At 45.2% G+C, this 16,410-nt stretch overlaps 1 protein-coding gene across 2 annotated transcripts in view; it reads left to right on the top strand.

Annotated features, from left to right (window-relative positions):
* Positions 1 to 16,410, top strand: part of PIP5K1B (phosphatidylinositol-4-phosphate 5-kinase type 1 beta) — a 305,766-nt gene that overhangs the window by 177,946 nt on the left and 111,410 nt on the right. For both annotated transcript variants that reach the window (XM_029921176.1, XM_029921175.1), the window contains exons 5-6: positions 2,803 to 2,920; positions 12,303 to 12,455. In XM_029921176.1, coding sequence (XP_029777036.1) covers positions 2,803 to 2,920; positions 12,303 to 12,455 — 271 coding nt within the window. The remainder of the gene's footprint in view (positions 1 to 2,802; positions 2,921 to 12,302; positions 12,456 to 16,410) is intronic.

The following is a 16,410-nucleotide window of genomic DNA, read 5'->3' as shown; positions in this document are numbered from 1 at the left end:
ATTTTTTAAATGTTTGTATATTTTTCAGAGACAGACAGAGCACAAGCTGAGGAGGGGCAGAGAGAAAGGGAGACACAGAATCTGAAGCAGGCTCTAGGCTCCGATCTATCAGCACAGAGCCTGACGTGGGGCTCAAACCCCCGAACGGTGAGATCATGACCTGAGCCAAAATCAGACACTTAACCGACTAAGCCACCCAGGCATCCCAAGAAATACATAGTTTTAGATTTGAGAATAGCAGTGGTGGGGCGCCTGGGTGGCTCAGTCAGTTGAGTGACCGACTCTTGATTTCATCTCCAGTCGTGGTCTCACAGTTGTGAGATTCTCTCACTGCCTCAGTCCCCCAACTGTGTAAGAATAGGCCATTTGAAGAAAAACTCCAAGGAGAAACTTGGGGGTTTTACCTCCCTGTTTGAGCATCGAAGGTTATGTAATGCCTTCTAATGGAATTAATGATTTCGATCGCATGAGCAACAAAGGAGAGAAGAGAGTGGAAGAAATAAGAAACTGACAACACTCTCGGACCACTTCGGAACCCAAGGCATCGTACTTACTTTTACTTGTTTGCAAGGGGGCGGGGGGGATGTCAGAGGTCCCTTTGAGCCTCTTTGATTTTATCTCTTATTTCTGCCTAGCTCACATTTTCAAGTAACTGCATGTCATATGAGTTCCAGAATTATGCCTCTTGACAGTCCCATAGGACCTGAAACTGAGTGCATGTCCCCTTAGAGTCTAAAAATACAGACTGAGGAAATGTTCGGATGTGATGCCTGGACAGCACATGTCCGTTATGAATATTCAACTAGGCTTGCTTCGGGAAGCAGGAACTATTCAGATGAGTAGGTGATTTGGGGCCATTCCACACACTGAGCTGATACAGAGGTGGCCAGCTTATCGTGGGCAGTCCTGGTTCCTATGCCTAAAGGGCGGGCCTCACGTCTGAAGATAAGGTGTATTCTCTGATGTCAGCCCCTAACAACGTAAGCCAACTACTTCGTCTGGACTCCCCAGAAGCAGCGGTCTTCTGTGACCCTGCAAGAGGAGGAGCTGCCCCGTAGTGGAATACGGAATAGATAATCTAAATCGCTTCAAGGGTGATTTCTGATGATGGTGATTTTTAAACTAATTAATTTTGAAATCCCAGTGTAATTAGCACACAGTGTTATGTTGATTTCAGGCATACAGTATGGTGATTCAGTAATTCTACACATTAGTCTGTGCTCATCAGGATTAGTGTAGTTTTTAATCCCCACCACCTGTTTCACCCCCACCCCACCCCACCCCCGCCCACCTGCCTCCCCTCAGGAGCCCGTCAGTTTGTTCTCTGTAGTTAAGAGTCTGTTTCTGGGTTTGTCTCCTTTCTTGTTCGTTTGTTTCGTTTCTTAAATTCCACATACTGAGTGAAATCATACGGTGTTTGTGATTCTCTGACTTCACTTCACATCATACTCTCTAGAGCCATTCGTGTTCTTGCAGCTGGCAAGATTTCATTCTTTTTATGGCTGTTATGTTCCACTGTATATGTCAGTATCTACAGACTGTAACAATTTTTTTTTTTTTTACCTTACCTGGTGACTTTTGAATCTAACCTTCAGGTAGGCATCAACTTTATTGTTTTAGCATTATTTTGAAAACTCATTCTTCTCGTCAGAAACTCCTTCCTGTCAGTGATGTGCCGGGGAGGGATACGGAAATCTGGCTGTTGTGGACACAGTTAAACTGTGGTAGATTCTGATTGTTTGTTGCAAGCTGAAAGCCTTTTTATTTGCACAAGCTTACTTGTACCCATAAAACTTCACACCGTGAAAAGTTGCATAGAGCCTCGGTGACCAGCTTAGAATGTGGTAAAGAGAGATCTTTGAGCCTCTCTACAAAGTTGTATTAATCTACTGAATTGCTCTCATTTTTCCCAATGAAAACTTTAAGTACAGCTAGATTAGGTAGCTTGTCAGATGTTGTGTGAAATGTATTATCGTTGTAGTCAAAGACTGAAATGAATAATAAACATCAAAATTCAGGCTAGTGGATGCCTCTAAGGAGAAAGAGTTTTATGATGAATAAAAAGTGCAGAAGGCAATTCAACTATATAGATAATATTTTATTTCCTAAGCAGCATTTTGGATTCATGAGTATTCACTAGCTTATTTCTTTATACCTTTTATGTGTCATCAATATTGCACAAAAATTTTCAAAGGTGAAGCCAGAAGAGGGAGAAAAAAGATAATGATGTATCTAGGAATGCACATCAGGGTTTTAAAATCCCTAAAATATTTAAGGTCTCTTTTCCTGTAAATATGGATGTCAGAAACGGTTCAGATTCAGGACTCCTCTATTTCTAGTGTGATGATTTTGTTAGTGACACATTTTTTAAATTATTTCACTTATTCCTAGTTTTACATGTTTATCCAATGCTTGTTGTCCAAAAAAATGGGTTTTTCAAATTTTTCCATGCACTAAGCCCTGGATCTTCTACCTAAAGTATCCCAACTGTGGTTTCACCGGGAGAGATGGAAAAAAATCACAGGGGGGAGATCACAGGCACAAGGGCCGGGGGAGTGATGAAGAATTTTCAGGCCGAAGACACAAGGGGACCGGTGGGGGACACGTGCTTGGAGTGGCCTTCCTGACTTAGCATCTGGTATGACCTGGTGGCCACTGCCGTTTGTGACATGAGCTTAGAGACACCCTCGATTGGGGTATATTTTTCTAGCAGGGAAATTGGCCCAGGACTCATAGAATTACAATTTGAAGTCAAAATTGTCTTTACTAATTCTCTCTCTTTTTTTAATATTTTAACTGCAGTGAAGGGAGCAACCTGACCCCAGCACATCATTACCCAGACTTCAGATTTAAGACATATGCTCCACTAGCATTCCGATACTTCCGAGAACTTTTTGGTATCAAGCCTGATGATTACTTGGTAAGAACCTGGAATTTTCCCCCTTCTTCCGAAACGTGGGATATAAACATTTGTCTCCTAGCAACAGTGACAAGCGGTGTGTGGCTCTTCCTTTCTAAAGCTCTGGAGCATAGTAAAAGGCCCAGGTTTTATAATGATGATAAATTTCATTTCAGGAAATGTGATTTGACTCTGCAGCATTTACTGATAGCTACAAAATCTGCTGTGGTAATTGATATTTAAATAACTGGTATTGGTTGCTACTTCAAATGATTATTCTAACAGATATATTATAATTAGCTCTAAATACTCCTGTGAATTTTGCTGATTGCATGCTACTTGGAAGCCTTCCTATTTTAATTGCCTTATTTACACCATTCCTCTCAAACCTGCCTTGGCCCGCACCCATATTCACCTTGACCTACAATTTGAAATGCATTTTAAAGTTGCTAGATACGCTCCCTCTCAACATCTTTTGATGCGAACTCTCTCTAAATGTATTTGCATCTGGCGCAAGGGCGTATTTTATCCTTCGACTTGTCTGTTCCCCCAGCATCCTTCTGTCCCATGGCAGGTGTAACACAATAGCCCTTTGTGGGGTAGTCTGCTCTGACCTCACAGTTTTACCTTGTTCCTGTTGGAGGAGCCAGGCACTTCCTTTTTGTTTCAAGAAGAAAATGGTTTATTTCATAATTTGATCGCTGTTAACACCCTGGGGCTCTTCACAATTGGTTTTCAAGACGCCGTAGGAAGGATGCCATCAAATATTTATTGTTCATCCTATTCTGAACGTTCTTAATTAGACTTGAGCCAGATCCCGGAATAAAGCTTTGCGGAGGAAGTATAGCGCCATTTGTCACTTGGAACACAGACTACTGAAACCGCATTTTGTAATTTGGGTAAGGTGTACATAAAAAAAAAAAAGAAAGCTCCTTCTATTCTGTGCTGATGAAAGTCTGCACATGACCTACTTGGTTTTTTTCTTAAGTTTTTAGTTTAACTCCCGTTAGTGAACATGCAGCGCTGCATTGGTGTCAGGCGTAGGCTCTAGGGCTGTAGCCCTTGCGTGCATCTCCTGCTGTCAGGTGTGCTCCTAACCCCCATCGCCTGCCCGCCCCCCCGTCCCCCCACGCCCTCCCCTCAGGTATGACCCTCTCTTCAGTTGAGCCCGAAGAAACTCGTATGACTTCTGCCTGATGAGACTGGCTTCTCAAGGCACATGAACAAGTCTTCACAGAGCAGTGGGAATGGAGTACAAAGTCCCCGGGCAATCTGCTGCCCTTAAGTGTGTCCATGCAGGTGGCTTTCTGCCTCGCCACGCCCCTTTAACTGTGTCATCAGGTGTCTGTCCCCAGCATTCACCACCCTGCACCCCCCACCCCAGCTACTCCAGTGCACAAACCCACGAGCGTGGGGGAGCGGGTTGGACAGCTGGGTGTGGATGTGTACTAGAGAAGATTCTTTGGTTTCCAACCATTCTGTCATGATTGAGTGTCACTGTCATTCAGGAAACGTGTTGATGGAACTCTGTGGGGTCTCGATACGGTTTTATGGAGAACATGGTTGCGCTCTCATCTGCTGCCTCACATTAGACGTCAGTGGGTTCTCCTCCTGAATCTCTTCCAGCTTCTGCTCACCAACGAGATGCCATATACTTGCATCTCATAGCTCAGATCCAGTCATTGTGATGAAATGGCTGGTGTCTCCCCCTCACCTGTCTCTCTCGGGCCCTCCTGTGGCCCTTGAGCCGCAGGCCGAGAAGTCAATTTTTGCACTCATTCTGTCTCACAAAATTGCTCTCTTGAGGGGAAAGCCTTTTCCTGACCAACAGGGCCCACAGCTTACAGAGTTTCCTAGTGAGCATTTAAGCTGGCAAAGTTACTTTCATCACGGGTTAGCGTGTTTACAGCGGAGCCCAGGAGATGAAGCTCATGGCTTCGCAAAGCAAGAGCCTTCCTTCATGCAGCTCGCAAAAGGTAAATTAATCTTTCATCGGATGCTTTGACACTTACCGTGATGAAAATACTTTGCGACCAATTACAGGGAAATTCGAAAGTTCGATGTCATGACACTCAGGGAACTTAGAATCTGGCCAGCAAAACAATTCGTTTGGGCAAATTATCACCTCTACTAGACAGCAGACAAAAAGACTGTAGTGCAATGGGAAATACTCTAGGATTTCAGAGGAGGGAGGGGGTCTCTCTCTGTTGCATTGAGCATTAGGAGGGCTTCTTGTGGGTGTGAAATGGTTTAGCTGGAAGGGATTTGAGTAGCGGGAAGGGAAGGGAAGCATATTCGGGGGAAGAGGAGATGGTGTTAGGACTGTGAGACCAGAGACACAAACACATTGAATGTTTAGAAGCACTTTGGGTGGAGGACCAAGATGCCAGGAGGAGATGGTTTGGATTGGAAAGTGAGAAAGACAAGGCCAGATTCTTCAAACAGCTGGATTTTTTTTAATTATAGGAAATTGGTGGAATTTAAAGAATTGATTACATATTGGGTGATGTTGAGTAGTAACGTTTTTGGTGGCATGATGGTCTTGTGGTTCTATTTCAAAAGAGGACTCTTTGTCTTTTAGACACATATGCCGAAGTATCTGGGTGAAATGCTTTAATGCCTGGGATTTGCTTTGAGAGACTCTGAGGGAAGCAGGCAGAGGGGTGACTGGGGTGTAGTGGGAACCAGATTGGCCATGAGTTGATGCTTGCAGAAGCTGGAAGAGAAGCATATGGATGTTAATTACACAGTTCTCTTCACTTTTATGCAGGTTTGAAATGTTCAGTAATGGAAAGTTGGGGGGAGGGGCAGGGGGAAAATAGAGGAACAGGCAGGTAAGAATCCTTTCCTTTGATTCCATTTTTACCTATCCCTTATCAACACAGTTCAGTAACTGGGACCTACAAGAAAGAGATAAAGGGCACTGGCCCTCTAGCCAAACATGGCTGCCTGGTCCCCAATGGTCATGCCTATCTCCCTGCCCCGGGGACACCCCCCAGCCCAGAACTAGAAGCTCACATCCGACCCCTTCCTCTGATAATGCCAGCCTGTGATGTGAAGCGTGGACGATGAGGAAGGGGCTTCCCAGAATTAGGTATAACCGTCAGACTTTTTAGCCCAACCGTTGATTGTAGCTGTGCAGTCTAAAGCTGGGGATGGTGAAGGAGGCACCCCAGCATCTCCCCATTGGTAGACACAGAGTCCATACCAGAAAAGGGAGTCCCCCAGCCCTCCCTCCGTGCTCTCGCCCATTCACCAGCTGCCTTTTAGCCACTGCGTCTCAGACCTCTCATTAGATGTGAGCAAAACAGCAGCCTGGGCTGTGAAAGCGTGAACTGTGAATATGCACTCTGAAGCACCTCACCAACAGAGCCACACACACCTAACACAGCATTTTTTGGAAAAGTTAAGCCCAAATAAAGCACAAGAAAATTATAAAAGACCCCCCTTTAAAATAAAAGTACGTTTCCATGATTTGGCTCTTGTTGACAGTGCCACTATGAACATTGGGGTACATGTGCTCCTATGCATCAGCACTTCTGTATCCCTTGGGTAAATCCCTAGCAGTGCTATTGCTGGGTCATAAGGGAGTTCTGTCGATAGTTTTTTGAGGAACCTCCACACTGTTTTCCAGAGCGGCTGCACCAGTTTACCTTCCACCAACAGTGTAATAGCCAAATCATGGAAAGAGCCTAAATTTCCATCTCCTGATGAGTGGATCAAGAAGATGTGATATATATATACAATAGAGTATTACATGGCAATGAGAATGAATGAAATCTGGCCATTCGTAGCAAAGTGGATGGACCTCGAGGGTGTCATGCTAAGCGAAATAAGTCAAGCAGAGAAGGACAGATACCATATGTTTTCAGTGATAGGTCTAACAGGAGAAAACTAACAGAGGACCATAGGGAAGGGAAGGGGGAAAGAAAGCTGGGGAGAGAGAGGGACACAAACCATGAGAGACTATTGAATACTGAAAATATTGAAGGGGGAGTGGGGAAGGGGTGTGATGGCCGTGGCGGGGGCACTTGTGGGGAAAAGCACTGGGTGTTATATGGAAACCAATTTGACAATAAACTATAAAAAAAAAAAAAGTGCGAAGAAAAAGAAGATACTATGCAAATCCCAAAGTACATCCTGGCATCTGTCAAACTCGGGCTCGTTGAACCCAAATTTGTGAAGATAGACTGATCTAAGAGGGGAGAGAAGGTAACATTATAGAGTGATCGGTAACTCTACAGCTGGGCTTAGTAATGATCTCCCTGATAAGTGTGCATTTCTGCTTAGTCCGGTGCTCTTGCCTCTGGATTTGAGCCTGAATTATTCTGTTTACCCTCCCAGTACCATTAAGACCCACCATCTGCATACCGATTACAAGTTTCATGTTGGAACATGCATAATTTGGATCGTGAGACAGCGCACCGAGGATGCTTGTGCACACACAGCACACAAATGGCAGCCTGCCTGCACCTCCTTCCTTATTTGTTCCAAAATAAATGCCTCTCCAGGGAAGGCCAAGGGCCCCAGAGCATTTTTCCCCGTCTCTGCTTGGGCAACAAGCCTTCGGTTTGATTTGCTTCTCTCCCAGGTGCCTCAGTGTTTCCAAATCCAGGGTGATTTATATGATGTCTTTCCAGACTCACGGGCCCCAAAATGAGCAGGGTGAATATTTAACACTATCAAGGGGAAAAAGTGGCAGGAAAACTTAGCCGCAGCACCCTGCACAAGTTTATGTTGTTGATTTGCCTTGGCGGGGCCCAGCCAGACTGTCCTCTGTGGTCTTTCCAGTGGGAGTGGTGGAGAGGTCCAACCGGAAATGGAAGGGAAAGAATGAACACATTAGAACGGCTGGCACAGAAGAGAGAGCTTGCAAGGTCTATAAAAACACAGGTGCACGTGGGGCCTTTTGATCAAGGCTAATTAAAATGTTCCCATGTCCCCTCTTTATTTGCTCTTAAACAGCAACATTACCAAGAAGGTCACCTAGCTCAGGGCATGGTAACCAAGTAATAGGGCGAGAAACCACAGGATTATCTGTGAGGTCGGTAGGATTCCTGGTTGATATCAGAATGCCAGTTGAATGCACCCCGATGCTGCAGCAGCAGTGACCCCCCCCCCCGCAAGTTATTAAGGAATGTCAAGGGGCGCCTGGGTGGCTCAGTCGGTTAAGCATCTGGCTTTGGCTCAGGTCATGATCTCACGGTGTGTGGGTTCGAGCCCCGTGTCAGGCTCTGTGCTGACAGCCAGCTCAGAGCCTGGAGCCTGCTTCAGATCGTGTGTCTCCCTCTGTCTCTGACCCTCCCCTACTCATGCTGTCTCTCTCTGTCTCTCAAAAATAAATTAAAAAAAAAAAGTTTAAAAAAAGAAATGTCAAAGCAATTTATTTTTCCATGTGTATTAATTTACAAATTGCCTAATAAAGGAGTATTTGACAAGTAACCAATGAAATACTTCCGCTATAATGTCACTGCTTATAGAAGAAATCTGAGGCTTTAATTAGAAGCAGATGATTAGGTCTGAATCCAGTTTTCTCTAGACAGCGCTTCCTGAATCACCCCCTAATTTCTCTATTTGCAGCCTCTAATTTCTGTGTTCTGTGTTGTGGCTCGGCTTCCACATTAGCTACTATCCGTGAGAAGGTTCCGAGGCAGGAATTCAAAGCCCCTAAAACAAAGGATCAGAATTCCTCAAGAGAGTCCTGGGGTCTGCCTTTACTCTCTAGAAGAGCTTGGGTCCACACCATTATTTTCCAGTGTCTCAAATATATGATTATATACAAGAGACCCAGTTTTCTTCATGACTCACTAACAGTGCCCTCATGTGTCTCTGGGTGGCCCTCTGGTCCCTGGGGATCTGCCAACACCCTCAGCACATCCTGAGGCACTGCCAGCTTCTCCTCACCTAGAAAGTGTGGACTCAGGCGCCTATGTGTGGTCACGTGATAAGAAATAGGACCAGCATTGAATCCTTAGGAGCACCTGGGTGGCTTAGCTAAGCATCCGACTTCGACTCAGGTCATGATCCTCACAGTTTGTGGGTTCCAGCTCTGTGTTGGGCTCTGTGCTGACAGCTCAGAGCCTGAAGCCTGCTTCGGATTCTGTGTCTCCCTCTCTCCCTCAAAAATGAGAGAGAGAGGGAGTGAGGGAAAGGAGGAGGGAGAGGGGGAGAGGAAGAGAGAGAGAGAAGGCAGTAACTAAGTGATCATCTTTTGCCAGGGTTTTGAAAGCCTCCCCTTTAAAAACCTTCAGTTGGTTCCCTGTAGACATTATTTTTGTTTTTACAAGATGATGAGTTTCCTTGCACTCTGGCGTGCCAGGGCACTTACTCCAGGTTAGTTACGTGGCCCTTGGCAGAGCTGTGATTTGAAAAAAGGTGATTCCAAGTCCCATGCTCTTCCCACTAATCAGCTTCCCACGTGGATCACGCACCTGTGGCAGGAAAGGACCCTCTGCTTTGGTTTCTCTGCCATCCTTTGTGCAGACATAAGACTTTTTTGGTTTTCCTTCCTCATCTCTGGGTCATTCATAATGACTGAGGCTGTAATGCTGTTCAGCAAGAAAGCCCCTCGTCAGGGACTCTGCACTGACAGCACGCAGCCTGCTTGGGATTCTCTCTCCCTCTCTTTCTCTCTCTCTCTCTCTGCCCCTCCCCCACTTGCTCCCCTGCCCCTCCCTCCCTCCCTCCCTCCCTACCTCTCTTTCTCTCTCTCTCTCCCCCCCCTTTCTTAGAATAAATAAATCAACATTAAAAAGAAAAAGCAAGCCTGGAGGAAAGAGAAGTAGAAGATGGAAGGCAGCACACAATTACTTCTTTCTTTTCTTAGAAGATTTTATTTCCCTCATCCATGTGCTGCCAAAGCAAGATAATTTAAAGTCAGCAGCTAGAACTGCCTTTTAATTGTTCTTTTCCCGGTTTCTCCCTCCCTCCTCCTCCTCCCCCACCTCCTGCTCCCCTCCTTCCAGACTTTTCTGTGACAGGGACTTAAGTATTCAGAAGCCCAGATAAAAAGCATGGACGGCAGTCCGGATGCCTCCATCCTCGGGCTGCAGGTGTTTCAACCGCTGCCTTGGCCGCTCACCAGGGCAGCTCTGATCCCGTGCACGGGGTCTTGACCCTTTTCCTGCCCTCAGTGATTCTCTAAGCCAGTAATGGGAATCCTCAGTTAAGAAGCAGTGAGCTCCATAAGCAAAAACTGACTTCTCTTTTGGGTTTGTTTGGGTGTTTTTTTTGTTTTGTTTTTTGTTTTGTTTTGAGGTTGTTGGTGAGATCGACAGCTCTTTGTCTGGCAAAAATGCATGAACAGGCACTGACCCTGCGCCATCACAGCCTCAGGTGCAGGCGGTTGGTGCCCTCGCCAGGTGCTGCAGTCTGATGGGGGCTCGGATCCATGAACAGGCATTTGGAGTATTTTGTGGTCACTCTGTGATGAGGACCGGAGATGCAGTGCCCAGGAAGCAGGTGTTCTAGAAGAGGAAGCAGGAAGAGGGCTCCAGAGCAAGTGCTGTCCGGACACTGCACACAACGCTCCCTCGCTCTGCACCCTTGCATCTTCCCTTTGTCAACCTACAGTGGCTTCTAGGCACAGCAGACAGCGCGGCCAGTCCTCTGCTCCGGACTCTCCCACGGCTTTCAGCTCCATTAGGACAAAGTTCCAAGTGCTTGCAGCGGCCCGTGCCCTTATGCGGTCTGGCCCACCTCCCTACCTCCTGGCTCCTCTCCCCGCAGCCCTTCCAGGCTCGCTCCGCTCTGGCCGCTGGCCCCCTGGCTGTGCCTTGAGCTCCCCGGGTCTCAAGACCTTTGCATTTGAACCGCCCCTCTTCCTGACACGCCCTTTCCCCAGACAGCCAGCCGCAGGCCTCCGCTCAAAGCCACCTTCCCAGGGAGGCTTTAGTGACCCACCCTACTTAAGTGTATTGCAACCCACCCCCTTTCCCCGCCTCACCTTTCTCCACAGCTCTTACCACATTCTGGTGTATAATTTATTTACTTGGTTCCCGTCTGTTTTCTCCTCCTGGGCTCTAAGCTTCAAGAGGCCTTGGGACACGACACGTGCTCTCGGTGTTAAATGAACACATGAACGAGTAGCAGTCAACCCGGTGAAGCTAGAATAGAGATTGTTTGGGGCAAAGGAAAACGCAGAATCCTCACAGTTGAGAGTCGCTGGCACACTTGAGAACGTGGGAATTAGCTCTTTGTGGCTAAAGCTGCATTTTAAGGAGGGAAGTGATGAAAGAGAAGGTTGGAGGGCCAGGCGGGGCCATTCATGGCCTCGAAAGCTCTGTTATGGCATTTGGGTTTTCTCGTCTATCCACGTGCCAGAAACCATTGAAAGATGTGACAGCATGGAAGGCCTTGATCGGATTGGCATTTTGGAAAGACCGCGATTTCCTGGTGGGAAATGTAGCAGAGAAATGGAGAGCGATGGTCTCCCATAGTAATCAAGGCATGACGTAAAACCACTGCACTTAGGATCTGAGCAAAAGAGATGGCAGGAAGTGGGCAGATACCATCACTAGTCTGGATATGAAAAGTGAGGAAATGGGGGCATCAGGGATGATGCCCACGTTTCTGGTTTGGGACCAGAATTGTGTTTCTATTCCCTAAGATAGGGAAAAAATAGAGGTTGGAGGGATGCACATGATGTAGAGTTACGATGTATGGTTGGGCAGGCTGCGCACTGCACGAGACTACCTGGCTAGGCTGAAGGCGTAGAGACTGGAATCCAGCCTTTCTTTGACTCATCAACCTGTATCTGACCCAGGGCTACATCTGCCAGGAGAAAGAGGCACCTCTTTCTAGTTACTACAAAATCATCATATGGGCTGACCGTACCCCTGAGTGAAACTTGATTTTGAACTTGTTACAAATGAAGTGCCTGTGGTGTAACCAAATAGCAATATCGATTAAAAAGTTAGGTGTACAGGTCCAGAGCCTTATAAAGAGATCTGGGCTGGAGCTACAGAGTGACCTCCTTGTTGAAATCATGCATGGATGACATCTTTTGGGAAAGCAGATAGAGGAGAATAGGTGTTAGTGTTCAAGTGACAAATACACAGGGTGAGTCGTGCGTTCAGGCATCATTTTATGGGCACTTGCTGGAAACAAAGCACCTTACACAACTGTACTATTTATGTTGATTCATTGGAAAGATGGGATGATTCATGATTCTGTCCTATGACCCTGGGGGTGGGAAGGGATTTCTCTTTGTCATAGAATTATTAAAATAAATGAATCAACTAAATCTGTAGAAACCTCAGAGAGCCCTCTTCGTACACTTGGAGCCCTCCTCTGAAAGCTCATGAGAGAGAACTTCCTGTTTCAGAAAGTCCTCCGATTTTCTTCCTTGGCAGCATCATGTACGCGGATGTATTTTTAATCATTTATCTGTTTCCTCTTGTAGTACTCCATCTGCAGCGAGCCTCTAATAGAGCTGTCCAACCCTGGCGCCAGCGGGTCCTTGTTTTTTGTGACCAGTGATGACGAATTTATCATCAAAACCGTGCAGCATAAAGAAGCTGAATTCCTTCAGAAGCTACTGCCAGGCTATTACATGGTAAGGAACCGCCCATAATGAAAACTCCTACTTGAGATTTAATTATTTTCCACAACAGTTTTTTTCCCTAGTGCTTTCTAAAAATATCTTACCTAGTTTTCTTTATCTTTTATTTATTTTTTAAAAATTTATTTTGAGAGAGAGAGACAAGCATGAGTAGAGGAGGGGCCGAGAGAGATTGGGAGAGAGAGAATCCCAAGCAGGCTCAACGCTGTCAGTACAGAGCTCCACACAGGGCCCCATCTCATGAAATCACGAGATCATGACCTGAGCCCACACCAAGAGTTGGACACTTAATTGACTGAGCCACCTAGGCACCTCTTTTCCTATGCTTATTTATAGTGACCTTGTGCCCTGTTTCTTTCCCTTTGGTGAGCTCTGTTGTGCATTTGGATTCTACTCCAACCTTAATGAGATAGATTTTACAAAGGGAAGGAGACTTGTTAGTAGAGCGTCTTGACCCACAGAGTCCTGGGTTCAAATCCCCTCAGTCTTTAAAAGCTGAGAAATACGTGTCTTTGACAATTGTTGTGATAAAGGAAGGGTACAGGATGCAGGATAAAAGAGGCAGTGAGCTACAAGGCTCTTGGTACCCAGTACCTAGTAGTAACATGAAAGGTTAACATTCACTGAACGCTAAGCTATATGTGAAACATAGCTGTAAAATACTGTTTAGTTTCAGAATCTGCTGGAGACCTTGAATGCTGAAAATTATCCACATAAATATAGGGCTCAAAAATCTAAAAACTCTTAGTGGACACAAGCACAGATTTTAAAAAGTTTGATCCTGGGGCCTCAGTTGGTTAAGCATCTGACTTCAGCTGAGGTCGTCTTGCGGTTCATGGGTTCGAGCCCTGCATCAGGCTCTGTGTTGACAGCTCAGAGCCTGGAGCCTGCTTTGGATTCTGTGTCTCCCTCTCTCTCTGCCCCTTCCTCACTGTCTCTCTCTCTCTGTCTCTCTCTCTCAAAAATGAACATGAAAAAACGTTTTTTAAAGGTTTAATCTTAAACAAAATGGAAATCTTTTAGAGCACATTGTCTATCTACTTTATATTAGAGAAAACGGAAGATGCCAAAAAGATAGAAAAATGCGGCCAATTCTCATTCTTTTCCCAAAGATACATATCACTAACATTTTGTGTACATCCTCCCTGATTTACTCTATTCATACACACATCTTTAAATAACATAAATTTGGGATCAAACTGACATTGCGCTTTACTAACCTGCTAAGCGAGTCTTAACCTTCTGTATTCTAAGCTTAGATACACTAGTCTCTTATTCTAGAACTGCATTGTCCAATATGGCAGTCATTAGCCAGAGGCAGCTATTAATTTGAAATTAAAGTCAAATGAAATTTTAAAATTTAGCCAAACAAGTGATTGATCTCAATCTCATTTGTAAGCAAGTATAACAAATACCATAATTCACCCAGTTAACAAGAAAAACATGTGAACATCATTGATGACCCAAATAAATGCTGAGTAAAAATGAAGGCATTTGGAATTCAGCATCTCAATTTTAATTCTTTAAATTGTCAGGGAAGTTTTTAACATAAATAAAGTGAACACACACATACTATTGCACTTCTCAGTTTCCAAGAGTTCGCCTAATACCTCATGGAGAACACCAGCCCTTTGATTGGAAATAATAGAACATGTTAGGGGTACCCTTGTTTAGAGGTCTTTTCTGGTACATTTGTGAGATTTTCTAGCAATAACTTTTTGAATACAAAAAGAAACCGAAGAAAAGAAAAGCATAAACACCATTCTTTATAAACAAACTTCAAGACAATTAGCCAGTAGTTTCTAGAGTTAATGAGAACCCATATCTGCAGGATAGAAGACACATCTACACACTCCATTGTGTTCCATTATGTGGATCATACAGACTAGGAAAATAGAAGGGAAGAAATGAGATCCTTTTTATGATGTTAGAAACGTGTAGTGAACACTATTAGAAGAATAAAGACACAAAGAAATGAGGTTGTACTATAATTTCGACAGGGAAATCAAGTTACAGTAAGAACAATATGTAAACAATAACCCCAAAAGAATTTCTTTTAAGTTTATTTACTTTGAGAGAAAGCGAGTATGAGTGGGAAAGGGCAGAGAGAGAGGGGGAGACAGAGAATCTCCAGTGGGCTCCATGCTGTCAGCACAGAGTCCGACTTGGGGCTCCAGCTCCTGAACCGTGAGATCGTGACCTGAGCCGAGGTCAAGAGTCTAACACTTAACCGACTGAGCCACCCAGGTGCCCCCGCCCAAAAGAATTTTTGTAATAGGAACTCTAAAATGCTTGCATCTGTAAAAACAAATACATAGAAATACATAGATCTATATGAAAGAAACTACAAATTATTATTGAAGAACATAAAAAGTTCTGAAATAATGAGATACGCATCATTCCGAGCCCAGTATTGTAAAGAGTTAAGTTCACCCTAATCACTTTATAAATCCAGCCTAACTCCAGTTGTTAGGGCTTCTTTGAGAAAACACCAAGTGTCAGATGACCCCAGTGCTACAGATGAGGCTGGGGACTCTGGGAGTCCTGGAACGGAAGACCACGGTGGCTTCTGTGGGGGCCGAGGACAAGGAGGGGATCCCAGTCACCAAGCTGGGCCACCTGGTCAAGGACATGAAGGTCACGTCCTGGAGGAGCTCTGTCTCTTCTCCCTGCCCATCAAAAAATCTTAGATCACGGACTTTTTCCCAGAGGCATCCCTCGAGGATGACGTTTGGAAGATGACGCTGGCACAAAAGCAGACTCGTGCTGGCCAGCGGACCAGGTTCCTGGCACTTGTTGTCCTCAGAGAGGACGATGGACATGCCGGTCTGGGTGTTCAGTGCTCCAAGGAGGAGCCACTGCCATCCATGAGGCCGTGATCCCCGCCAAGCTTTCCACTGACTCTGTGGCCAGGCGGCTTGGGGCACAAGATCATCAAGCCACACACTGTCCCATGCAGGGTGACCAGCTGCTGTGGCTCTGTGCTGGTGAGCCTCCTCCTCAACCCCAGGGGCACCGGCGCTGTCTCAGCCCTGTGCCCAAGAAGATAGGGATGATGACGGCACTGACGACTGCTACACGTCAGCCAGGGACAGCACTGCCCCCTGGACAACTTCACCAAGGCCACTTTTGGTTCCCAAGACCTGTCTCCCCCCGCCCCCCCTCCAACGCCGCCTCTGGAAAGAGACTGTGTTCATCAAGTCTCCCTATCAGGAACTCACTGACCATCCTGCAAAGACCCACACCGGAGTCCCCGGGCAGAGGACCCCGGCTCCAGGTGTGCTCACCACATAGTTTTATAAGAGAAAAACAGGGTGAACTAAGGCTGTTTAAAAAAAAATGCTGGTAGGATTTTTCCCTGAACGGATTCATTTGAAAGTGAAAACAAAACAAACAAAAGAATGTGGAAACAAGTATTATTTTAAGAGCATTTAAAAAAATAAACAGCGGAAGGGGAAGGTTGTAAGAATAGACAAAATACTCTTGATAATGAATTAAAATGGCGGACCTGCTGGAATGTATACCAGAAAACTCTATAAACCTGTACTACCACTACTGATACGGAATTAGTACAGTTCTAAACAGATCAGTCGATTCAGATAATTCCTATTTTCAGATCTTTCACACATGCCAAAAATAATTCCAAAAAACCAAATATAAATGATCAAACTTTCACACACACACAAAATAATTCCATGTGGAGTAAAAATATAAATGATCAAAACTGGTAAAAATTTGGAATAGAAGAAATTCATAGCCTTGGGTTATAACATCTACATAACAAATATACATAGATGTGTGTGTGTGTGTGTGTATGGCAGACACAAGTTAATGTAACCGCATAGAATATTTCTGGAATGATAGAAAGTTGGGACAGTACTTAAAAGTTGGGACTTGGGAAAGGATACAGATATGCTGTTTTGAAGGGGCACATGCACCCCAATGTTTA

This window comes from Suricata suricatta, chromosome 13 (genome assembly GCF_006229205.1).
Source record: "Suricata suricatta isolate VVHF042 chromosome 13, meerkat_22Aug2017_6uvM2_HiC, whole genome shotgun sequence".
NCBI classification, from domain to species: domain Eukaryota; kingdom Metazoa; phylum Chordata; class Mammalia; order Carnivora; family Herpestidae; genus Suricata; species Suricata suricatta.
Note: the sequence above shows the minus strand (reverse complement) of the source record. Positions and strands in the feature narration are given on the sequence as shown.